This window comes from Bos grunniens, chromosome 18 (assembly GCF_055505025.1).
Source record: "Bos grunniens cultivar Pamir isolate PY7600 chromosome 18, Bosgru_T2T1.0, whole genome shotgun sequence".
Classification (NCBI taxonomy): Eukaryota; Metazoa; Chordata; class Mammalia; order Artiodactyla; family Bovidae; genus Bos; species Bos grunniens.
The window spans coordinates 26,569,915-26,596,067 of NC_141182.1; the positions used below are offsets into that span (position 1 = coordinate 26,569,915).

Consider the following 26,153-nt stretch of genomic DNA (forward strand, 5'->3'; position numbering starts at 1 on the left):
CATCTTGCTTATAAGTCATTAAAAAAAAAGAATTAGTTGCCAGCTTTTAAGCATCAATAGACCTCCTTAAAAAAAAAAAAATCAGGATTTCCATTTTATTTGAAAAAATGAAGACCTGCAACCCTGGGTTTTTGTTTTCACAGTACCTGTCAATTACTTCTCTATGTCTCACTCTGAGGACGTTGGCTGGTCACCAATAAGCATTTCACGTCAAGTTCACATTACTTTTTTACTTTACATGTACTATTTATTTACATTACCTACTTGAATCCTGTAGACATCTGAAGTTGCCACTTCCCCGTCATCTCATCACTGCCTATATCCAGAGGATTTTGAGGTACTCCACTTACTTGTTCCCCCAAGGTCCAAACGATTATACCCACATTTTCAACATTATTGGACTGGATATAAGGAATGACACCTAGGATGTGGCTTTAGTTTACATTCGAAACAGCTAAAACATCTCTTGGCTTATGGTCACCTGGACACAATTCTAGATTCCGGGGATATATACCCACTCATACCTTTTCATCCCATTAAGGAAAAAAGATAACATGGTAGACAGGTTGGGTCTACAGTAACTTTATTGTAACAGAGAAACCAGGCTGCAACAAGTCTACATGATTAGAGCAAATGGTGGTTTTCTTTCCAGAGGGTGAAGCCTGAGCCCAGCTGGCAGCACACAAGGGTTAAAACTGAAGCCCAGAGTATCCTCTTTCCCGGTTCTACCCTGCACGGCCTGACTCCTGATGAGATGACTGACTGCACAACCACACTGCACAAAGGGATGAGGGCCAGCTGGGCAGAGGCAACATCCCCACGTTGAAGAGGATGCCAAAATAAAGCGGTTTACCTACTCTCTGCTATTCTTTGCCAAGAAAAGCGAGGGTATTGGGATGAGCAGTAAATAATGTTCTTCGTTCTTCAAATAAATAAATCCTATGGGATGGGATTGATGGTCACTCAGGAAGTAGGACAGGACGAATATCTGGGCTAGTTACAGATCTCTGGGCCCGAGGAAAGGAACAGCAGTGATTAGGGAGAAAAGAAGAACATTAAAATCCTGCAGGTACTAGAAAGAAAAGCCTTCTTTCTCTTTTCCCTAAATAAGATGGGAAAGAGCATCTTTTATTTTCTCCCACTACAGTGGTAGCAGACTCGCTGTAAAACATGATTTCCATAATACAGTTTGTTGACAAGTTGCTCAGTCACGGGAGGACAAACATGAGGCTGACTGCTAATGTTAGAACTTCATCTTTTCATAAAGCCTCTAACAGGTGCTGTTTTCAGGCTGGTTCTACAGAGAAACCCGTGACACCAAAAGGTATTTCACTTAAAGCTTCTGAAATATTGCAATGGTGTGACTGACAGGGTTTTTTTTTTTTTTGGGGGGCTTTCTCGTACATGTAAACTCTGGTGGAAAAACTGGAAATAAAGGATGAGTTTGGTTTACAGCCACAAAGTTCCCGACACCAGTCACAGGTGCCTCCGCCCTATTTCACTGCACGTTCTTTTCTGAGAAACACATTCAATCGCTGAGTTTTACAGTACTGTGGTTGGAAAAAAAAGATCCGCTTACCACCATCCACCCTCCCTCTTCCTCCATGTGGATTTCATAACAGCAGAGGCTGAAGACAGGAAGGTTGTCTCTGTTCCTGCTGACCAGGGGAATTACTTGGTGACCTGGTGAATGGCGTGAGCAAGGTATGCCACGTTGCCTGAGGTGACCCCTGCCACAGAGATGCGGCCATCCTTTGTCATGTAGATGGAGAACTCCTTGGTCAGCCGCTCCACCTGCAGAGAGGAGAGTGTGTGGGTGCTTCCTGGTTGAGGGGGGTGGTCTCCCCAGCCCTGGCACAGCACAACTAGCCAATGTTTAGAACAGAAAAAAAATAACAGAAGCTCTGTTTTCTCATTTAAACCCATTCCTAGAGTTTGGTGTGTTAGCTTAAAACAAAAGAAGAATAAATAGCTATCTTAAAGTAGGATGTTGAATTCTGAGGTAGGGAAAGGTGAAAAAAATCTTAGATTCAGCATTTCTAGAAAAATGGATCCAGAATCTAGCTATGGAATAGCTACTTCTCCTATCAATATTCAGGCTCTTGCTTGTTCTGGAATCTTTTGAGAAACAGTGCTGGTCATAAAAATGACCAAGGCAAGCTCTGTTCTTCAGAAGTTTATAACCTCACAGAGTAAACAGATAGGTAAAGTACTAACAAAAGATAAACGACTAACAAAGAATAAGATGAAATGAGTGCTTCTTCCTAGAGTAATCCTCGGAGAAGGCAATGGCACCGCACTCCAGTACTCTTGCCTGGAAAATCCCATGGATGCAGGAGCCTGGTAGGCTGCAGTCCATGGGGGTCACTAAAAGTCGGACACGACTAAGCGACTTCACTTTCACTTTTCACTTTCCTGCATTGGAGAAGGAAATGGCAACCCACTCCAGAGTTCTTGCCTGGAGAATCCCAGGGATGGGGGAGCCTGGTGGGCTGCCGTCTATGGGGTCGCACAGAGTTGGACACAACTGACGTGACTTAGCAGCAGCAGCAGCAGAGTAATCCTAAATACATAGGTGACCTGAGGAATTCTGGTTTGCAAGGACTGATCAGTTAGTCAGTGGGAGAGGAACGGGAGTCTACCCACCTGTTCAGGCTTTAGGCCTGTGTAACAAAACATGCCGATCTGGTCAATGATGTGCTGCCAGTTGTGGGAGGAGCCCTCCTTCTTGAGGTTGGACACCAGCTGTGTCCGCATGCTGATGATGCGGTCGGCCATGCCCTTCACTTCTTGCAACCTGTAAAAAAAAATCCCCCAAGATGTAGCTCAGTTCTGGCCAAGCCCTGACAGATAAGCCAGCTCTCAGTGCTTTTATTAATACCTCCCTTGAGTACCCCCCAAGGGTGCCTCAATTCTCTGTTCTTGACCAAATCCTTGTCTGGGAAGAAAGCTATTTGATAGCTTTCTGCTTTATATCAGAAACACTATGATCAGGCAACTAAAATAGTTGACATAATGGAGTTATTAAGGAAAATGAACAGAGTGCCTTTCTACTTACCAGATGGATACTGCCCAATTTATGAATTATTTAATAAAGCCAATTAGATTTTCAAATTAAAAAAAAAAAAGAAGAATGAATAAATCATTCTAAAACTTACGAGGGCTAAGGCTCTCCATCTTTTATGCAGGGGCAAAACCTTCAAATTAAACAGTAAAATATTACCTTATTCTTTAACATGGATGGAGGAAACATTGCCACCTTCACAGTTCAGACAGTGTGCTGTGAAATGGCCATGTGCCCAGCCATGTCTAAGTGCTGAGGAGAAGGGCAGGGCTAAGACCTGGCCCTTGCCTTTAAAGGCTCGCCACCCGCGGCCGGGGCACACCTGTAAACAACCCACTATGGAACAAAGCAGGACAAGCCATGAACCAATAGGTGCTGCGTTAAGACAGCCTTTGGAAGAGAGGGCTAATTCCATCTGGGGGAGCAAAGAAAGCAGTCCTCTGGATTCAAGACACAGTCTCCCCCTTCCTCAGGATCTACCCTTTTTTTCCATTCCTGTGGAGCTCTGGGCAATTCTTGTGGGCTCCTACCAGCTAGATGACTGTGAAGAATTTACCTCCTTGTTCTCATGGGTTCACTTTTCCAAACCATCTCTCTATGATAGTGTCATGCAGAGTTAGAACAGAGGTTACAGGTTACCAACCAAAGGTCAAATAAGAGTCTTAGTCGTGACTTATCTGACCCAGTTAAAGATTCCTAAATTTGGCACTTGCATATAAAGATGTAGATTTGCAGCCTCTCTTAAAAAACAAGAAGCTGGCAGCATTGCATTGGCAGTGCGATTATTGGCTGGAGCTGGAACCCCTGGCCCCACTAAGGATGGCATTTGATTTTAAATTTCCTGTAGTCCTATTCATCCAGTTCCACTCACTTTGAGCCTGGGCCCTAAAGGCACTGAGTACACAAAATGGCTAGATGCAGGGCCACCTCAGCAACCACTGCTTCCAAGGGTCACATCCATGATCCTTGTTGTCCACAGAATGAAGATCTGGCTTCTTACAATATCAGAGTACTTCCTGATCTGCTCCTTCCCAGCTTCGCTGCCCTTTCCATCCTCCTTACACTCAGTGTTTCTGCCACAAAACTCACTTGCCACGTTCAAAGCACATCCTGCGCCTGTGCTGATCCTCATGCACATCTCTCCCTCCAAGTTTCCTTTCGCCTCCCTTCGGAAAAGAGCTCCCTCTCTCCTCAAGGCACAGTCAAATGATGCTGTCTGCATCACATCCTTCCTCATTTCCCACTAATCAACAGCTCTTCCTTTACTCAGCATTTATCCTATCGTCTTGTATCAATGCCATACATGTTTCTCTCACTAGATTATAAACTCCCCAAAGGGACAGACATCTTAGTCACCTAGCACAGTATCTCTGTCATCTTTGTACACTGCTACTGCTGCTACTGCTAAGTCACTTCAGTCGTGTCCGACTCTGTGCAACCCCAGAGACGGCAGCCCACCAGGCTCCCGCGTCCCTGGGATTCTCCAGGCAAGAACACTGGAGTGGGTTGCCATTTCCTTCTCCAATCACTACAGACTTCAAAATGAATATTGAAATGCACACGTTAAAAAAAAATAAACATCTTGATAACCATTAAGGACCATGGAAATCTTTTTTAAAAACCACTTAAAAATTAAGAAAAAAGGTTATAATTCTTTGTGACAAAAACAAACCAACCCTACACATATATATCTAATATATACACACATATAATAAATATATAGACATATTATTAATGTTACAATAGGAATAATAACAGGCAAAGGGAAAAACAAAATCTGGGTTATAGTGACTTGCCCAAATTTTCTGTAATGTAATCACACAATAATTTTGTAAAGGAAAAAAATAAAATTCTAATTTAAAAAGTAGTTTATTTTTTAGTAAGCCTAGCATATATCTGAAATATCCTGAACCAGACTCTATTTACCCTCAGTGTTCACAGGATTAATTTAAGGTAGAAAAAATAGTTCTCACATGATGTCCAGGTGAGCTGAGGATGAAGTTTCTTACAGACTTAGTTCTTCTATCCCATTAGCTGCTTAGGGATCTACCTCTCAGCTAATCAGCTATACAGGATAAACTCTTACATAACAAATCACATCTTCCAAGACTCTGAATTATATAGAGCAAGGTTTGGTAAGCTTTCTCTAAAGGGCTAGATCATAAATATATGAGGTTCTATGGGCTGTATAACCCTCTGTCACAACTATTGAACTCTGCTGTTGTGATATGAGAGCATCCATACAAATTCATCAAGAAGAGGGTAGGGCTGTGTGCCAATAAAATGTTATTTATTAGAATTGCGGCAGCCTAGATTTGATCTGTAGAACATAGTTTGCCAACCCCTGATCTACAGCAATGTTTTCTAAACTGTGGCCATGACCCATTAGTAGGTCATAAACTCAATACAGTTGGGGGCAACTGGCATTTAAAAAAAAATTGGAGTATAGCTCAGGAAGACCAAATCCTGAGTTTTGAAAGCTGTGTGTGTGTGTGTGTGTATATACACACACGTATATAGTATATATATGTATATAGTTTCAGTTATATATTCATACATACATAGGTGATGATGTAAGATATAAGTTTTATGTGGATTGTGATTAAAAAAGTTTTTTTTTTCTGAATAACACTAATTTAGAGCACAGGTGCCAAGAGATTCAGATAGTATAGATAATATAAAACATGCAGAAATACCAATTCAATGCTTGCTATTATTAGGATAAAAACAAAAGATATAACATTCGGAAGAAAGTTTTCCTACATAAGACACTTCAGTTTAGGAGAAGGCAGGTTTTACTCAACATGGAGATAATGGACTACAGAGAACTGCTGTTTCTGAATTAGGCCTGTCTCTTACAGGGGAAAACCAATTTATCTGTTCAAAAGTGCTGACAAAATGCATACTCCTCTCTCCTTCCCCTTCCACCTGTGGAAGCTGAGTGATGACTGCATGTCCCTATAAGCCAAGTATAAGGGAGCTTTGCAGGATCAGTGGTGGGAAAGGCAGATGGCTGGGGAGGTGCAAATCGCCTTTACCATTGTTTCCGCAAATCCGGGCTGGTGAGAATAGCGGAGGCAATCCGGGCCCCATTGATAGGGGGGTTGGAATACATGGGACGGATCAGGATCTTCAACTGGGACTCAACTCTTTTGGCTTCCTCGGCATCTTTGCAGACCACAGTGAAGGCTCCCACACGCTCACCTGAAAAGACAACATGGATCGTCTTCTGGTTCTCTGATTGAAAATGATAAAGGCAATCATGATTAAATTTGCTATGTCTTATATGTTTCCATTAGAAGCACTGCAAAAATAACTCTTTGTTATAAACACATCTTCATGTGCAATCCCTCCCTCCTCGACTCTACACTTTTGCGGCCCCCTCTCCCAGCACTTCTTCAATCTCAACAGAACACACATCACCCTCAGTCCTTTAGCTTACCGTATAAGCCCATGTTCTTGGCATAGGACTGGCAGAGACAAACATTAATGCCCTGTTCGATGAAGTGGCGCACAGCCCAGGCATCCTTGTTACCATCGCCACTGGCAAAGCCTTGGTAGGCCATGTCAAAGAATGCAAAGAGATTGTTTTTCTGGGAAGGAAAGAAAAGATGGCCAAAGCTTTAGGAGTCCTTCCCAAGACGCCCCAGATGTTTACCTGTGCTTATCGGGACCATGCCTGCCTTGCTCAGATTCAACAGTTTTGTCCCCAGGTGTCAGTTTGGAGATGTTTAACTTTCCTAGAATTAAGGTATTAACATATATATATTTTTTATGTTGGTGGATACAGGCCTTCAAGAAAACATTAAGAAAAGATAATCCAATCTGGATAGAATGCTGCGTGGTCAAACAGGAAAACTGCTTCCTTGTTTTTTGGCCCACCTGTGCAGCATGTAGGATCTTAGTTCCCTGACCAGAAATTGAACCCGTGCCCCCTGCATTGGAAGAGCAGAGTCTTAACCACTGGATTGCCAGGGAAGTCCAAACAGGAAGCTCTTCTAAGGCCCACAGTGGTCTGGGTAATTATTTTGGTCCAGTCAACATAGGACTAACTTCAGCCTTTCCTGGGGCTAATGTGACTCCGGCAGGCCATCTTATTCCAGGCCTCATTATAACCATTTCATCTTGAAAGTGCTCTCTGAATGCTGTTCCTCTGTCTCATTCTGTTCGTAGCTTAGGTTTGACAGAATCGAAAGAAAGGGGAAACCAAAAGGAATGAGAATGGGGATGTGAGGCAATAGGTATCTCCCTCCTTGGGAACTTTGACGAGTGCCTTCTCTCGTAGAAGAATGAGACTCACTGTGAATAATTAACGGCAGTGCTGAGAAGAGTGGCAGACAGGAGGGGATGTGCAACAGTGGATGAAAGGGTGACCACGTAACCACTGGCCAGGGCAAGTGGAGGCACCAGCAGCAGACGTCATGGGGCTGACGATGCCAACTGTGCAGACTAGCCAGAGACAAGTTTTAGCAGAATCCCATACATCTTGGCTGAGGAACAAAAGGTTATTTTCAAACTCCTAGTGTATCATGAATTACAGAACTGCTAATTATGCAAATGAGGAATTCTTTTCTGGTGACTACACAATGAGTGGAAATCTCATGCAGCCTTGAGGTTAATTCTCACTGCTAAGACTCTGCCAAGTGAAGCGTCCAAGGCTAGTTCCTAAATGCAGAACTGTCACCGGTCAGTTCACCCCCTCACCTTCACCACTGTCGCCATCTCCTTCCACTGCTCAGGACGAGGGTCCACTCCCGTGGGGTTGTGGGCACAGGCGTGCAGGAGAATGACACTCTGCGCTGGTATTTTCTAAAAAAACAAGGACCAAGAGATTACTCTGCAGCTTTACAGGAGATCACTTACCTGAAATGCACAGGGTCACCATTATTTGATAAGTAACGAAGATAACATGAGGTCTGGGAATTAGCTCATCTTGGTTTTGTTTTTCTGGCCACTCCACATGGCATGAAGGATCTTAGTTCCCCGACCAGGGATCAAATCCATAACATCTTGCGGTGAATGGAGAGGCTTAACCACTGGGCCACCAGGAAGTCCCTGGACCACCAGGAAGTCCCACATCCCAGTATTTTAAGTTGGATATTGGACTCAAGTAGGGAGACTTCAAACCTCCACAAGGAGGTTAATTCCTTATTCCCTCCCCCTCCTGCCCTGAGAGCCACACTTACTGAAATGTCCTCAATAGCGCCTGTGAAGTCAAAGCCGCACGTCTTGGGGTCATAGTACCGATAACTCTGGAGCTGCATGCCAGCATCCCTGAAGATGGGTGTATGATTCCCCCAGGTTGGTTTGGGCAGGAAGACATCCCGGCTGAACTTAAAAAATCTTTGCTAAAAGATTGAATGAAAGTGAATGGAAAAATGAAGAAAGGAGAGGCCAAAAAAAAGTATATTTTACTGAGAGGAGGTTTTTCTCTACTGAAAGTCAGCTTCTCTCTATGATTGAGAGACAGTGGTGACTCAGCAGTGAGATTTCCTGGGTTGGTTCAGGCTCCGACAATTATACTGGGCTGTGTTGCCAAGGATTTGTCTGGGCTCACTTTCTTCCTCTGTAAAATGGCATTAACTAAGTCTCCCTCAGAAGATAAAACATGTTAAAATATAAAAGTTCCTAGTTACAGTACGTGCTCAGTAAGTTGTACTTCATAATAACTCTTCTAATAATTGTTTCTTCTAAGTACTTCCATTCCTCCCCTCCTCAAACTTCATTTATCAGAAAACAGGAAATCTTCCAGCCTTGTGGAAAGAGAAAATCTATTTCCAGGTCAGAAGTCAAACACATATGGAGTTGGGAACCCCATCATCCCTAATTTACAGACCGTCTTACTGCTCTTTCATGAAGGAATTTCCAGACTCACCAGAAAACTGGCTCCGATCCTTAAGGCCCCGGTTCCAGAAATGGTCTGCACGGTGACATACTGAAGGAGAGAGGTGAGTGGTCAGTGACGTGCAGCAGTCTCTCTATGGGCCCATGACTTACCCAACCTGAGCTCAGGCCCACAGAGAGGCACTGTACAGTCAGTGCCCCTCCTTCTTCAGAAGCTGAGGACACCCTTCCAAGGGAAGATTTGGAAACAAGAGAACAGCACTATTGTTTTCATTCCATTTTCTAAGTGACAGATAGACTCTCCTTGCTGTTGCTGCTGGGTCACTTCAGTTGTGTCCGACTCTGTGTGACCCCATAGACAGCAGCCCACCAGGCTCCCCCATCCCTGGGATTCTCCAGGCAAGACTCTTCTTACACGTTCTCAAAAGAGCTGGCTCTCCACTTTCCAGCGCCTTTGCTGATGTGGACGCTAATTCCTTATTGCCTGGCCTGAAAATTGTCAGTCATACTGTGTTGTAGCAGAAATTCTCAGGACACAACTCCCACCTCAATCAGATATGAAAAAGGACTGATTTATATATAGAATCTAGACTTAGATGAAATCGAATGACTCTCTGAACATGAAAAAGCAAGTCATCTTAAAAAGTCAACAAGTATGTTAGAATAACATTATTACATGAATCATAGCCTATGAGTTTTCATAATCTGAAAATATCTTTTGGGTAACAGGGAAACGGCCTCAGTAAATCTTCAAATTGGTCAACTTTAGGGGATGAGGAAGAAACTACAGTTAGGGTTTTTTTGTTTGTTTGCTTGAAGGCACCACAAAGTACTACGCTCTACAAAACCTATTTTCTGGACTGGGAGGCGATGCATTAAATGGTGGGAACCCCTACTAATGTACTCTTTCGTAAACAAAATTTGCCTATGCAAACTTCGGCATGATAGAAATAAAAACCTAACTGTAGATCTGATAATAAGACTGACAGAGGCATGGCAATTTATAAAAGAGAAACTGATGTTATTTTATTTAAACTGTTATTTTAAGATAGGCCAGTCTTATACTTAGCTGTAATTCACTCAAGGAACACAGACTAAGCAAAAATTACAGAAAAATATAGACATTTTAGTGACTGGTAAACAGGTGGTTGGATCTTGCCTGGTGGCTCAGACCGTAAAGCGTCTGCCTGCAATGTGGGAGACCTGGGTTCAATTTCTGGGTTGGGAAGATCCCCTGGAGAAAGAAATGGCAACCCACTCCAGTACTCTTGTCTGGAAAATTCCATGGACGGAGGAGCCTGGTAGGCTATAGTCTATGGGGTCACGAAGAGTCACACACGACTGAGCGACTTCACTTTACTTCAACAGGTGGTTGGTTGACAGACAGCCATCAGACCATATTTTGTCCATGACTTACGATCAATAGTACATGACCCTGCGGTTGAGGGTGTATGCTTCTCTTGGAGTTAATGAACTGATGTACTGACTTAGACCAGTCTTATATAAACCATTTATTCTGGCCTGGGGAATAGGGAAGGGAGATGTGTTAGTTTAGCTTTGCTACTGTGTGTGTTTTCCCCCAGACTTACCCAGAAAAGTAAATATTTAAACACACAAATCTATCTATTTAACAAATATATTTGCTTCAAAGGCAAGTAAACTGTAATGCACATGAGCCCACCTGTCAGGCTGGCCAGCTGTATCCCACGTGCATGAAGTGGCTTATGCTTTCTCTGTGGGTGCATACAAGAATCTGTTTGTAAAAACCTCTTTCTTTCCTAGAAAGAGGGCCCCCCAGGGAACTGGAGGGGGGAGACATCTAGGAGTCTCTTGTGCATCCTCTCAAGGCTAGAGCGATGCGCTCTGCCCTGAGAGGAGGGAGACACTCACAAGTAAGTATGGTCTGCTCTCTTTCTACAAGCTGGCTGTGAGGAGGCAGCAGAGGACCGCCAGACTTGTCTTGGCCCCAGCAGTGCCCTGTGGCTTGTTTTCCGCCTGTTTCCTGTACCTAAGCTGAAGCGTGGGAACAGAGGGTGAGAGCGCTAACTTCAGGCCTTAAAACTCGGCACAGTTTGGCACTCTTAAAAGCCATTCAGTGTAAAACGAGCAAAAGCTCACACAGACTAACAGCAAAAGCAGTGGCAAATCTTTGGTCAGATCACAACATTTCATATTCCTACTCCATTTTGGGAATTAGTATTATAGGAAATCTTCTATTGAATGAGTGCCAATTTACTATCTAAAGGAAGAGACATTAGTCATAGTGTAGCCACCTCCAAACAGCCATCACACACAAAGTGATACATCTTTTCTTGTTTAAATTATTTCAGATTTCTTTAATCTGTTAAATTTAAAAACAGACCCTGTATGATGCCAGAGTCTGTGCTACTTACCCGGCCACTTTTCAACACTTCATTGTTCTCACCCAGGGCTAGTTCTGCAGATGCCTTACAAAATTCAGCCAGCCCCGCAATGGGCAGGTATTCTTTATCCAAATTTTTTGCAGCAATCTGGGCCTCCGCCTAGATAAGGAAAAAATGTTTTCTAAGTTAAATTTTGGAAGTAAAGCCTCTTTTAAAAAGTTTGGAGATACTGTCCAAGAAGAAGGGTAACTAGAATATATTTTATAAATAGCACAGAAATTTTATATTTTTTAATCATATTTTATTATTTTTTAAAGTTAGGTTTTATGTGAATGGGTAGGTATATGATATCTCTTGGTTTAACAAAAAATGGCAGTCTCGGGATGCACAAGAGCAAATCAAATCTGAATACATAAAGGGGGAGTATTTTAAGGTATATGCCAATCTAAGAGGGCTTCCCTGGTGGCTCAGATGGTAAAGAATCTTTCTGCAATGTGGGAGACCCCTGGGTTGGGAAGATCGCCTGGAGGAGGGCATGGCAACCCATTTCAGTATTCTTGCCTGGAGAATCCCCATGGACAGAGGAGCCTAGCGGGCAATAGTCCATGGAGTCTCAAGGCTGACAGTTATAGTCACGTATCTTCATGCTTTGGAGTCAGAGGCCTGGCTGACCCTTACTAGCTGTGTGACTCTGGGTGATTTATTAACCTCCTTGAATTTCAGTTTGCTCAACAGCTGTTTCTACCCCTCATATGACTCAGGTAAAGAGTTAGGAGGTAATATACAAAAGTATGTGGTAGTGTTTCAGCTTCTGTCAATAGTTAACACATGCTAAATACTTAATTTTTTAAATTAAATTTTATTTTTAAAAAATTTGTTCAGGCAGATAATCTTTCTTTCTTCTCCTTTTTATTCCAGGTCTTTTAAAAAAATTAATTAATTAATTTTTGATTTCACTGGGTCTTCACTGCTGTGCATGGGCTTTTTCTAGTTGTGGCACACAGGCTTCTCACTGCAGTGGTGTCTCTTGTTCTGGAGCATGGGCTCTAGAGCATGGGCTCAGGAGTGGTGGCACATGAGCTTAGTTGTGCCAAGGCATGTGGGATCTTCTTGACCAGAGACTGAACCCCTGACCCCTGCACTAGCAGGCAGGTTCTCACCCACTGGACCACCAGGGAAGCCTCACGCCAAATACTTTAAACTGACTTACTGAGAACAAAAGTAATCCCTGCACGACCTGAGACCCAGGAGCCAGCAGTTTTTCTGAGTCTTCTCATCACAGCTATTTCTTAAGTCCTTTTTTTCCTAGAGAGATGACACCTAATCTGTACTCCTACACACTCAGAAATTTCTTCTTTCGGTGGTTCCTTCAGCTCCTGCTCTGTTACTGCAGTGGCTCACAAGGGCCTGAGCCAGCCTACTGAAGCTCAAATGCGGTTCTTTACTGTCACCCAAAATTATGCTTCTGTAACTGCCACTCAGGATGCCTAGTTCTGCTGTTTGTAGCAACAACACATCACTACCCCATGTTTGGAAGAAACACAGCAGCACATTGATATTTCATCAGAGGAGGTGCAGATGGAAAGGAAGTACTTTCTTTTAAAAAGTTGTTAGAAGGAAATTAGTTACATTATTTAGAGTTGTGATAACCAGTAAAAAGACTACTAATAAAAATATAACAAAATAAAATTATTTAATAGTTCAATAGGGTGAAAGGACAGAGCATACCTAGGTAGTTGTGTCTTATTAAGGCAATCAAAATGGGAAAAATGGAAAATAACAATGGTAACCCTCATCTATAACGGGCTATTCCTATCACCAAGAGACAATGTTTAAATTCTTGGTCCTTTTGTGCATCCTTAGGATTAATCATTATAGTCAATTCAGTTCAGTCACTCAGTCCTGTCAGACTCTTTGTGACCCCATGGACTACAGCACGCCAGTCTTCCCCCCTGTCCATTACCAACTCCTGGAGCTTGCTTAAATTCGTGTCTATCAAGTCGGTGATGCCATTCAACCATCTCAAACATCATTACACTCTGCCTGTTTTACAGATAATCACAGAAGTTCAATCTTGGAAAAGATCATATAGTCCCAACCTCTCACTTTTACAGCTAAGGAGACTACCCCAGATAACACATGTGATTCAGGTAGTGAGCATCAGAACGAGAACCCAGGTCTCCCCAATCCAGGAGTCTGTCTTCAGGAGGGCCCTTCAGTTATTTATCCCCATCAAACAGATGTCTAGCAAGCTTACCTTCCGGACACTTGGAAGCACGTAAGGCTTTCCATTATCATCCCGGTAGGCACCAACTCCCAGGTTCATCTTTTTGCTGTTGGTGTCTCTCTTAAAGGCTTCTGTTACTCCCAGGATGGGATCTGGGGGCCCCATCTCCACATGAGCCCACCAGGAGCTGAAATGGGAAAAATAAGATATCAGTCACAGTACCTAGACTTCCATGGCCAGAGACAACTTGGATCTGCCAAAAATCCATTTCAAGAAATGTCTACTATTTCTTCTACTATTTCTGCTATACTATGCTATACAGTATAGCAACAGACACCAATATAATACAATACCTAAGATGTCACAGCAGTTGCTGAAGAGTGGAGAAGGCCAATAATATCAATACAAATGCTTTGAGAGGCAAAAGGCAGGGACACCTGAATCATCCTGGGGAGGACAGGGTGGATGTACATGCTTTCAATGCAGTCCAAACCTGACTTGAATTCCCAGGCAAAAGATATCACAAGTAATTTGGCAGTAAGAAGCTGAGTGGTAAATGACGAGACAAGAGAAGGAAGCAAGGCCAATGTAAAGTTGTTATGTAACACACCCAACCAAGGGGGTTGCATTTTAGCCTGTTTACCAACTTGTTGAGGGCATCATTTGGAGAGCCTGCTAACATACAGATTGCTGGGCTCTACTTTGGATGCAGTGAAACTATACAGAATCATTTAAGTTTTTTTTTGGAGGGCAGATGGTCATCAGGTAAGAACAGTGATGTGAATAGATTTTTATAGCTTGTCTGGTCACAAGATGGTCACTGAATGCAGAGGGCGAGGAAATGCAGGAGGATCACTGAAAAATCTGGTTCCTTACCCAGCAAGAGAAAGAGATGAAGGCTTGAACCAGGTCGGGGCAGTAGTGGTGGAGATGACAAAGAACTGCCAGGTATTTAGAGCCGGTTGTAACACTGCACTGATTTCCTTATTACTTATTGAGTTAAAATGTTTAACAATGTTCAGCACTTTATATTTGTATCAGTCATGATTTTACCTTAAAAAATATCCTTTAAATGAAATCTTGCCATTTTCAGCAATGTGGATTGACTTGGAAGGGCATTATGCTAAGTGAAATTAAGTCAGACAGAGAAAGGCAAATACGGTATATCACTTACATGGGGAATCTAAAAAATACAACAAAGCTAGTGAACCTATCAAAAAAGCAGCAGACCCACAAATACAGGAAACAAACTAGTGGTCACCAGTGGAGAGTGTGCAGGGGCAATACAGGGGTGCAGGGGGAGTGGGGGTGCAAGCTATTGGGTATTAAGATAGGCTCAAGCATGTATTGTACAACACAGGGAATATAGTCAATATTTTGTTATAACTGCAAATGAAAAGTAACCTTTGAAAAGTTGTATAAAAATAAGAATTAAAAGAAAAACCATATCCTTTCAGTGTTTGGGGTCATCCACCATTGCCCAGTGGATTTACCTGGTGGGGTCAGATGAACTGCCTTGCTAGGGAAGTGCACTCCCAGAGTGAATCCCAAAAGGGAAACGCACCTAAATAGCTTTCTCTAGCTTGTTCCCCACTCCCTACTAATTTGGGGGTTCTGGTTCCTTTATGGTCAGTTGTCAGCAACACAGACTGTGAATGTGGTATTATGCTTTGACCATTAGTGATTTCTGGAAATGGATAGTAGAGCTCTATTCTCCATTGGGCGAGATGACAGATACTCTGGTTTGTTGTCGTTTTGCATCTTTATTTATTTGTTTACTTATTTGGCTGCACCAGGTTGTAGCTATGGCACATGGGATCTTTGATCTTTGTTGTGGCATGTAGGATCTTTAGTTGAGGCACGTGGGATCTAGTTCCCAGATCTGGGATCGAACCCAGCCCCTCTGCATTGAGAGTGTGGAGTCCTAGCCACGGACCACCAGGTAAGTCCCTGCATGTTTATTTTGGTTGTGCCGAGTCTTTGTTGCTGTGTGTGGGCTTTCTCTAGTTGCAGAGCACAGGCTCTGGGCACTTGGGCTTTAATAGTTGCAGCTCCTGGACTCAGTAGTTGCAGTGTGGGGCTCTTGAACGCGGGCTCAGTAGTTGTGCTGCATGGGCCCAGCTGCTTTGTGGGGCATGCAGAATCCTCTCAGACCAGGGATCAAGCCTGTGTTCCCTGCATTGGCAGGTGGATTCTTATCCACTGGACCACCAGGGAAGTTCCCTGCACCTTTTCTTTTTTTAAAATAAGACTTGAGATTGTGTGTTTTTACTCCTCACCTGTAACTGAAGTTATAGTTTTTTCTTTTTGGCATGCAGGATCTTAGTTCCCAGAGCAAGGATCAAACCCGTGTCCCCACCGGACCACCAAGGAAGTCCGAAGTTACAGATCTTAAGAGATATAAGGTCTCCATGTATAATTCAGAAAGTCCTTTTTTTTGTTTGTTTGTTATATCTCTGAGTGTCTGAATGTTAAATGTTTTCCATCTCTGGCGAGAGATGGAAAACACTGATTAGATTACTCTATCTTTGATAAAATAGATTATAAAAACCTCAAAGTAAAGGTGCTCTGTTCTAATTGTTACAGAAACTGAATTTTTAGTGCTTAAAATGTGCTAGACTCAATTTTTCTTAAACAGCTCAGAAACATTTTAGAAATTCAAGTTCATATAAATTAAATCCTTGATAAATAAGACTAAATTTGATTAAAAAACCCAGCTACATATTTTATTTATTCATGTTAATATAATACAAGCATACGTTTTATTCTATGTGGGTTTGTTTTTTCTAAATTTACACTAGTTCACTTGATAAAAGAAACTAACAACACTCCTACGGGTGCATGCTCCGTTGTGTCCAACTCTTTGTGATCCCGCATGGACTGTAGCCCACCAGGCTCCTCTGTCCATGGGATTCTCCAGGCAAGAATACTGGAGTAGGTTGCCATTTTCTTCTCCAGGGGATCTTTCCAAACCCAGGGATCAGAGCTGCATCTCCCTCCCCACCCCACCCTTCAGCCTGTCGCAGAGCCCCTGTTTGAGTACCCTGGGTCATACAGCAAATTCCCACTGACTATCTGTTTTACACATGGTATTGTAAATTTCTGTGTTACTCTCTCCATACATCTCCCCTTCTCCCTCCTCTCCTCCCACTTTGTCCATAGGTTTGTCCTCCATGTCCATTTCTCCATTGCTGCCCTGAAAATAAATGGCTGATTCTTGTTGATGTATAACAGAAAACCACACAATCTGTAAAGCAATTATCCCTCAATTAAAAAAAAGAAAAAGAAAAAAGCCGCATCTCTTACGTCTCCTGCAATGGCAGGTGAATTCTTTACACTGAGTCACCCAGGAAGCCCAACAGCACTCCTAAACACCCAAAATTATGGAAAATGTAAATTTGTGTTCGACCAATTCTTATTTTGACAAATTTAAAATTTTAACAGTAATAGTATATTTTTTAATATATTTTTAAAATTGTACTTATTTGGCTGCACTGGGACTCTGCAGTGGCACGTGGGATCTTTGATCTTCATTTTGGCATGTGGGCTCTAGTTCCCTGACCAGGGGTCGAACCCAGCACTCTGCTTTGGGAGCTGCTGCTGCTGTTGCTAAGTCGCTTCAGTCATGTCTGCCTCTGTGCGACCCCATAGACGGCAGCCCACCACGCTCCCCGTCCCTGGGATTCTTCAGGCAGAACACTGGAGTGGGTTGCCATTTCCTTCTCCAATGCATGAAAGGGAAAACTGAAAGTGAAGTTGTTCAGCTGCGTCTGACTCTTAGCAACCCCATGGACTGCAGCCTACCCGGACTGCAGCCTACCAGGCTCCTCTGTCCATGGGATTTTCCAGGCAAGAGTACTGGAGTGGGGTGCCACTGCCATTGCTTTGGGAGCAGGGAGTCTTAACCACTGGACCACCAGGGAGGTTCTCAGTAAAAATATACTTTTACTTTTTATTAACAGACTTTATTTTTTAGAACAGTTTATATTTAGAGAAAATGGAATAGATAGTACAGAACTCCTGTACACCCACTCCACAACAGTTTCCTCTTAACATTTTATATTAGTATTGTACACTTGTTACAATGAAAGAACCAATGGTTGCTACATTAAGTCTACAATTTATTCAGACTTTTTAGTTTTTACCCAGTGTTCTATATCTGTTCCAGGACACCACATTACACTTAGTTGTCATGTCTCCCTAGGCTCTTCTTGCCTGCGACAGTATCAGACATACCTTATTCTGATGATGTTGACTGCTTGTGGGGACTGGTTAGGGATACTCTGTAGGATGCCCCTCTTTTGGAATTTGTCTGATGTTCTTCTCATGATTAGACTAGGGTTATGGGTTTTGGAGAGAATTTTTGGGAGAACTGTAAATTTTGGAATACTCGAAGACAATTTCTCAGATCTTTGAATAACTTAAAATCTTGGATTCATATTATAATGAGTTAACAGAGTAATTAATCATTGATACAGAGATAACTTCTAAGTATGACAAAATACTGAAATGCTGATTACTAAGCCTAATTAAATGCTTGTGTAGGACTGACATAAACTCTCTCCCCTGTTTTATCTGTGAAATGTAAGTTACTTTGGTTAAGATTATAATTATTGAGTGGTTGAGACTATACTATGATCAACAGTGACACAGAAATAAATGTGTAAGTTTTTGTTTTTCAAGGGAAAAAAGTGTTGTTCTAAAGCTGCTACTGCTGCTAAGTCGCTTCAGTCGTGTCTGACTCTGTGCGGCCCCATAGACGGCAGCCCACCAGGCTCCCCCGTCCCTGGGATTCTCCAGGCAAGAACACTGGAGTGGGTTGCCATTTCCTTCTCCAATGCATGAAAGTGAAAGTGAAGTCGCTCAGTCGTGTCTGACCCTCAGTGACCCCATGGACTGCAGCCTACCAGGCTCCTCCACCCATGGGATTTTCCAGGCAAGAGTACTGCAGTGGGCAGTTGCTCTCAAACATTTTGGTCTTTGTATCCCTTTATTCTCCCAAAATTTACTGAGGATCCAAAAGAGCCTTTGAGCCTTTATTTATACGGCATAGGCCTACCAAGATTTACTCTATCAGAAATGAAACTGAGAGACTATCCTAAAGTGTCAGTTTGTGAAAGAACAAGTAAGACACACTTTAGGGGAGTTGAGTTCTATGGTAACCTCACGGGTAGGATTCTGGGCTTTTATTGCCGTGGCCTGGTTCAATCCCTTGTCAGTGAACTGAGACGCCACAAGTGGTGTTACATGACAAACCTTAGAAAGTGAATTTTGTTTTGATTTATAATAACTGGGTCTGAAAAGAAGCTACGGAATATGTTGCCATTTTAATAAGGTTTTTGCTCAATCATTCTTGGTGATTTTACCAACAATATGAAAGGTTACTTTTTACCTTTTGTGTAATCTGTCTAGATGTTAGAGATTCTGTGTTTTAGAAAGCAGAATACTTCTCTATGCTTTATGTTGACTCTTAAGTCTTTGATTATTTAAGGATAAATTAGAACAAATTTAGTAGATTAATCTTAGTTTTGGCTAGCAATTTGGTGAACAAAAGAATTTAAGGTACAATGAGTTTTTTTTTTCCTTTCTATTTTCCAACTCAAAGTTGTTTTTTTTTAAATTTGATGTTCTGCACATTTGAAAGAGCCAGGTTCTTTACAATCATGTTATATGTTTATATTATTTTGTGGTTGTTTTGATCATATAGGTAAGCAATGATCACTTTTCTGGCACTCACAATCCTTCATTCATCTTAATCAAGGGACCAAATATTAATAACATCTAACAACACTTTCACTTGACCTTCCCCAAATTGAATCATAGCTACAGAAAACATAAAAATTTCAGGCTATCTTTTACCAAAAACTATCTTTGTGATTGACCTCTGAAAAGCACTATCTTTTTTTCCCCCCAATAAAACTCCTGGCAGCATGGATGCATTAGTGGATAAAACTGAGGTTTTACCTCATGGTAAATTACTGTTCTGAGAAAAAGATTATTCTAGATTTTCCTTCAGGGATAATGAACAGAAAGGGTTTTATTTTATAGTTTCATATTATAGAAAACAAAGTATGATCTCTAAATCAATTGCTGAGAACCTGTTGTGTGCTAAGAGCTGGGTATAAAACCACAATCCCTCACCACCAGATTAGCCCAGTGGAGTGACCAGTAGGGAGTTACAGACAATGTAGGCTGGGGGGTGGAGGTGAGGGGGACAATGCACAGTGATGAAGACAGGCTCAGGGCATAGATTATTATTCATGGGGGCCCTGAGGAAAGGGCCTGATAGCCTGGGAAGGGGAGTGAAGTACAGGCTTAGGAAGGCTTCCAGGAGAGGGTGACCTGAGAGCTAACTGCTACAGATGAAAGGAGGAAAAAGACAGTCTAAGCAGAGGCTAGGGGTAAGAAAGAGCCTAGGGTGTTGCAGTTGAAACTGGAAGCTAGGGAAGCAAGGTTCCCAATGACTTAGGTGAAACAGCCCACCTTTTTCTAGTAATCATTTATCCAATCCTAACTAATCAAATGTTTCAGCACAGCACAGCACACTATCCACACTGAAAGCCTGATGAATTATTATTATTTCATTAAAATTTCTTTCCCAACAATCGTTCTCTTGTTGAACTTGAGGCCAGTCAGCACTAATATACCTCTTTCCTCCACAAGGCACACGGGATAGCTGTTCAGACACGGCCGCAGAGGTAAATTTTAGCTCTCCTGACAAGGTGAAAACTGTCTCAGTCTCTGGAGCAGTAATTGGTGTGTACAGCTAACTCTCTCTTGTCAAAGGGTGGATTATTCCATTTTCAGATTTCCCAGGCTTTTACTTCTTTTAACAGCTTGCCCTGGGCAATGTTAGGACTGGGCAAACAGCATGGATTCCAATGCTCAGTCACCTACCAGCTGTGTGAGCACTGGCAAATCAATTAACTTCTCTAAGCCTCAACTTTGCTTACTTGTAAAGTGGGGGCACAACAGTACCTATCTCAGAGGGTTGTTATAAGGATGAAAGGAGTTATTAAATGTGAAACACTCAAAAACAGGGTCTGGTACACAGTGAGTGCTTGATGTTAGCTGGTATCACTGCTACTAAGTAATTACTACTATATATTTTTTTAAACCATCTTGCCAGTAGTACAGAGACTGATGAGGCAAGTACATAAAAAAATTCAAGGAGCGTAAGTTATAACTTTATGACCAAATGCAGGCCTTTCTTGCTTTTCAATGATTACTACTCAGTTTTTTTCTGGAGTCTTGGGAGATATCATCAATTTTCCTCCTTACTAGCGCTCCTGCCAGGAGTCAAATTCCTTCTCATTCTTTCTCATTGTTCTAGGCTGCTAGGTTGTTTCAGTACCTAAGCAATAGTAAGAAACAGATACCCCGAAGCAATTTCTGAACTGTGCCTGGCGAAGCTTTCATTATATCCTACCCATGATTCAGACCCTGAAAACATGTAGCCATCTGCCCATCTATATCACTATCATTAAATGATGAGTGCAAGGAACACCCTGAATACCTAAGGACATAGAACTTTTAGTAAGCAATTTTCACTTTTAAAAACACAGTTCTATTTCCAAGGCCTTCCATCAACAATGACAGAGCACTGCTCCTAAACCACAAGGAGAAGGCACCCTTCTTATTAAAGCGTATGAAAAGCAATTATTTGTCAAGTTCTTTAAAAAGCTTATCTAGTAGAGAAATTTCTTCAGAAATCACAGCCTTGAGTCTTCTGGCAGAGAAGTCACTGAGAGTGCTATCTTTTAAGAATTCTAAAAGAATTTCAAAATATTAAATCTTAATCTAAATAAAGGAGCAGGGATATTTCATTTGATTTAGTTCTACATCAGTAAGGATGTTTGAGTCCTTTATGCTCTTTATTATTCTATTGCTTAAAAGGGTAAAGATTATACCTACACTGCAAGAACTCTGTTTTTAAGAGAGTACTAGTGGGAACCAAGAGTGCTCCAGGGACAAAATTGATGCTGATAACTTGTGGCCTACAAAGCACTCTTATCTATGCACTTTGGACAAAAGTGCAAAACTTCAGCCATTGAGCAATACTGACCAGCCAACCAAAAGATGTCAGGTGCAAAGTATGCAGATAAACACCTCCAACTCAAAAACTCTGCAAAACTTTCTGCAGGCCTATCTAGTGCTTCATAGTTTTAAAAATGCTTTCCCTCAGATTCTTAATTTAAAATAAGAGAAGTTAATTAACTTGCTTATGATCATAGAACTAAAAACAGCAAAGACGATACTACAACTGTGATCTTCTTACTGGTTACTGTACCACTACTGTACACGGCCTTTTAAAGGGTCTCCTGATACTCTTTCAGTTATTTCACTACAAATTAAATAATCAGAATTAAATAACAACAGATATCTATAAAATACATTAGCATATTTTCCTTTCTTCACTGTCCTGTGACTCTGTCTCAATTCATGTTACTGTGTTTTTACAGCACAATAAGGAAAGGTTAAATGTTTAGTGCTTTCTGTATAAAAAATGCAGCTATATGAAACACTTGAACTTAGTTCATTTAAATGACTCAAGTATGAAAATAAAGTATTTCATAGGATAAATACCCAGTTCTTCAGAATACCAACTGCCAAGGTTTCACTGTATTAGAACGAGCTGTTAAAAAAAAAAAAGAAAAAGAAAAGAAACTTCAACCAGTTGAGTTTATTTTTCATAAATGTTTTCCAACTTTACCATTTGGCTTTAGGTAAAGATCACATCCACAGTGGCAGGAAAGGAGGTTCTTACTTTCTTGCTGTCTGAACAGTTAACAGTCATAGCCAGGCCTGGCACCTGTTTCTATCAGTCAATCATGCATCAGTGTTAAACCTGAACATCTCAACTGCAGGTGCTCACATACTTTAAGACTTTTTTGGTACACATTTTGCACCACTCTGGTTCCCCTATGTTTAGATTTTGAACTAAGATACAATGTGAAAATGTTGTATTTGTCTCTGTTGCATTAAGTTAAAAAGCAAAGTTTAAAGTTAAAATATTTCATTTGAAAGGCATGCCAGCCAATGTTCTAAATGCTGAGACGGAACAGTAAACGTAGTAGGTATAGTCTCTGCTCTCATGGAATTCACATTCTAATGGGGAAAAGACACAAAAGAATCAGGCTGTCAAAGTGAAAGAATGACTAAAAGGTCAGAGCCACGGGGATTTTCACCAATCACTTTGTAAGTAGAGCTGAGGGCACCCAGTCAAATCCAGAGAACAAGAAGATTTACAATGGTGAAACAGACTGTCACTTGGCTATAATTTTAGGCACTACTTTCTGTTCTCCAAATTTGCTGCATAAATGATAAGCCCTCCCTAACTCTGGCCCACTAGATAGGCGGCCTTAAAGAGCACAGCTTGACAGTGGGCCAAGAAGGAATCAAATCAGGGAGAGAAGAACGGGAAAGCCTGGGCAAACCTGGACAGGGTTTGGAAAGAACAAAGTGTCCCGCCGGCTTAGAGGCTTCCTGTATGCATTTAAACGAAAAGGCCAAGACACGTCCGAGAGGTCAAGGCTTCGCTCTTTAGAGTTAATATCTGATTGCGGTGGTTTTGGAGACTCGGTTCCTGATTAGGGAGTTATTAAGGACACTGTCCCAAATCGGCTTCTTGAGTGAATTAAACAGCCTGGCTTAGGTCTCTCCACTAGGAAGGGATTACTGACTCGTTTCATGCGCTGCAACCTTTTCTCTGCAACACATCACACAGTTTGAAATGACAAATTTGGAATTTTTGAGTGGCACCGACGCCTCCCTCGGGCTTGTTTGTTCACTGCAGTATCTATCTAGCACAGGTCTAGTGCCTGGCTCTGTGAAACTGGGATGAAGAAACACTAGATCAAAAAGCAGAGCGAGCGGGAGGGGAAGAAAGGCAACTTTCCTACGGCCAGACCTCCTGAGGGATAAAAGGCGGGAGGGGGGGGTCACTCAACCCGGACTCTTAGATCCAAGGGCTAAAGGGCTGGGGGAGGGGTCACTGGTGACTCAGGAGACGACTGGCGGGAGGATGCCGGGAGCCAAGGCCACAGAATGAGAGAGGAAAGCCGGACCCGAAAGCCAGAGCCCAAGAATCTTCCTTCCTTGAGCTTCCTTGCCCCGACGCACAAACGGCCGTCAGCTGCAGTCCGCCCAAGCCTGCCGCGGCCCAGGGAGACTTCTACGGGTGAGCCCCGCCTCCTGCCCCAGAGCGGCCGGTCAAGGGCACACGCTCCCCAGGCCCCGCAGCCAATAGGCGCGAGGCAGAGCCGGCGCCGCAGCCAATCCGCGCGAGGCCTCCTCTGCGCCGCAGCCCGGGTGCTCTCCCCTCGCTCCCACCCCCAACTGAGCCGAAACTGAGATCCCACCCCCGCCCCCAACCCCTAATGGAGTCCGGGTGCTGTAGAGGGACATACTTCCTAACCCAGGGGAACACGTTGGCATGCTCTCCAACAGTCCCAGGGACATGGGAGCGGTGGGATGTAGGACCCAAAGGGTCATTGTGAGATGTGGACGCTCAATCATCAGCCCCCTGTGAATCCGAGAGGGGAGCGGAGAAAGTTGGTGTGTGAGGGTGCCCGCGTGTGCCTACAAGGCGGGTTAGATGTCCTGGGGCGCCGGCAGCTCGGCTGGGCAGGCCTGTCGCCTCAGCTCCTTTTCCCCCTGCTTACCTGGCTCTGGCAGAAGCCGCGGCAGCGAGGCCTGGGTGGAAAGCCGCGGCGACTCCGGACAGGAAGCGGCCAGAGTGCAGCAGGGCCATGGTGGGCGGCAGGCAGGCAGTGGGTAGCTGGAGGACTGAGCGGAGATGCCAGCGGGCGCGGACCCAGAGGCGCGAGGTCCTGCTGAAAGTAAGGGCAGCGACTTCCCGGGAGAGGCTAGAGCGGCCTCCCGCCAGGCCCCGAGCCGCGTCACAGCGCACCCTGGCGGTCGGAGCGGAGCGGCTAGATTTCTGTGCAGCCTTGGGTGGCGGGTCCCGGGTCGGCGCCACGTGGTCCCGGAAAACAGTGACAGCACAGTTTATTGCAGTTTACAGCGCTCGACACACTTCACTCATTTAACGACGACGGACCCGACCGAAGGGGTAGCTGCTATTATGCCACTTTAAAAGATGGGAACAGGTAGGCTGACGTAGGTGAAGTAATTTGCCTAAGACTATAGAGCCAGTTACCTAAGTGGACGTTCCTAAATCTTCAGCCGGATGTTTCCGTAAATGCAGATCACCTCATCTTGTTCCTGCGTGGTTTCTAATCTCTGTTATGGAGAAGATAACATGCGTTATCTCCTGGGACACTTCTGAGGATTAGGCGAGATTAGCCGATTAGGTCGAAAAACAGGGTCTGGTTTAGCAAACTAGAAACAACTCGTGGTTATTAATGATAACCTTGTGTTTGTCAAATCCTTGCAGTTGTGTGTGGAAGGGAATTAATCATTCTTAAAGGAAAAAGCAGATGAATTTGAGACTCCAGACGTGGAAAGATTCAAACAAGTCCATTCTAAACAGTGGCTGTTTCTCTTTTTTGGGGCCATGCTGCACAGTTTATGGGAACTTGGTTCCCCCACCAGGGACTGAGCCCTGGCCCTTGGCAGTGAAATCACAGAGTCCTAACCACTGGACCGCCAGGTAATTCCCAGTGGCTGTTTCTGGGACCCTCTTCTCTGAAACCCAAGTAGAACTGTGTCTCTTGCCGACTTAGTTTATCTTCTATATCATGACAGTGTGTAAATGAGTAAGTCTGGATGCCTACCTGGTGTCACATTCTAGGCTCTTCCTAGAGCAGCCCCAACTTACTGTCTCAGACTCATCTGCTCACTCTCCGACCTCAGCCTTTGCCCTCACAGGCCGTGATTTCCATTCCCCTTCTGCATTAGTATCCTAACAACTGCTGTAACAAATTACTACAAACCGGATGTTTTAAAGCAACAGAAGCTGTTCTGTCACAGTTTTCAGTGGCTAGAATTCCAAAATCAAGGCAGGGTTCATTCCTTTGGGAGTCTCTGAGATGGAATCTGTTCCATGCCTTTCTCCTAGCTTCTGGCAGTTGCCAGCAATCCTTGCTAGCTCCTTGGCTTACTGACAGATTGCTCTAACCCCTGCCTCCATCTTCACGTGGTGTTCTCTCCCTGTGTGTCTCTTCACTTCTTACACGGATGCCAGTCATATGGGGTTAGGGACCACCATAAGGGCTTCCCATTAATGGCTTGATTACATCTGCAAAGACCTCCTTTGCTAGTAAATCACATTCCCAGGTATGTGGGTTGGAACTTCAAGCTACCTGATTGCAGGATACGTTTCAATGCATAATAATCATTGTCGCCAGAGCCCAGCAATTATACTTCCCGGGACAGATCCTAGAGACCTTGTGTATGTTTAAGGATGTCAGTGAAACGTTATTGGTAAAACTAAGACACAGGCAACAACCTAGTTGCCTATCAAGAGAAAATTAGACGCATGTGCTGATACAGTCACACAGTGAAGAATTACAGACTGCTGACATGAATGAGCTCAGTTTATAGGTATCAATATGTATGACCTCAAGAACATAAAAAAGCAAGTTACAGGACTATAAGTGTAATATGGAGCCGTTTAGATAAAATTTTATTTTATTTATTATTTTTTAAAGAAGTGATCGTATTTACTTATTTGTTTATTGCTTTGGCTGTG

General features: G+C 43.1%; 1 protein-coding gene and 1 long non-coding RNA gene across 2 annotated transcripts in view; one reads left to right on the top strand and one right to left on the bottom strand.

The window, feature by feature from the left end:
* Positions 1-566: 566 nt before the first annotated feature.
* On the bottom strand, positions 567-24,341 carry GOT2 (glutamic-oxaloacetic transaminase 2). The gene is made up of 10 exons (XM_086350958.1): positions 24,163-24,341; positions 13,529-13,685; positions 11,302-11,430; positions 8,940-8,999; positions 8,251-8,412; positions 7,769-7,873; positions 6,507-6,657; positions 6,103-6,268; positions 2,647-2,797; positions 567-1,794 (listed from the first exon to the last, which is right to left on the bottom strand). The coding sequence occupies exons 1-10, from the start codon at positions 24,249-24,251 to the stop codon at positions 1,672-1,674; spliced, it is 1,293 nt and encodes a 430-aa protein (XP_086207084.1). The 5' UTR covers positions 24,252-24,341; the 3' UTR covers positions 567-1,671.
* Positions 23,495-26,153, top strand: part of LOC147353335 (uncharacterized) — a 30,541-nt gene continuing 27,882 nt past the window's right edge. Inside the window, exon 1 of the long non-coding RNA XR_015145547.1 lies at positions 23,495-23,678. This is a non-coding gene — a long non-coding RNA (uncharacterized LOC147353335). The remainder of the gene's footprint in view (positions 23,679-26,153) is intronic.

What these genes read in the sequence shown, in the direction of transcription:
- GOT2 (XM_086350958.1), bottom strand. Translation starts at nt 24,251, where the DNA reads ATGGCCCTGCTGCACTCTGGCCGCTTCCTGTCCGGAGTCGCCGCGGCT. An exon ending in AAGTGTTGAAAAGTGGCCGG is followed by an intron (nt 9,000 to 11,301) that starts GTAAGTAGCACA and finishes TCTCTCCTTCAG; the next exon opens with TATGTCACCGTGCAGACCAT. An exon ending in CCGGATTTGCGGAAACAATG is followed by an intron (nt 2,798 to 6,102) that starts GTAAAGGCGATT and finishes TTTTTTTTACAG; the next exon opens with GTTGCAAGAAGTGAAGGGCA.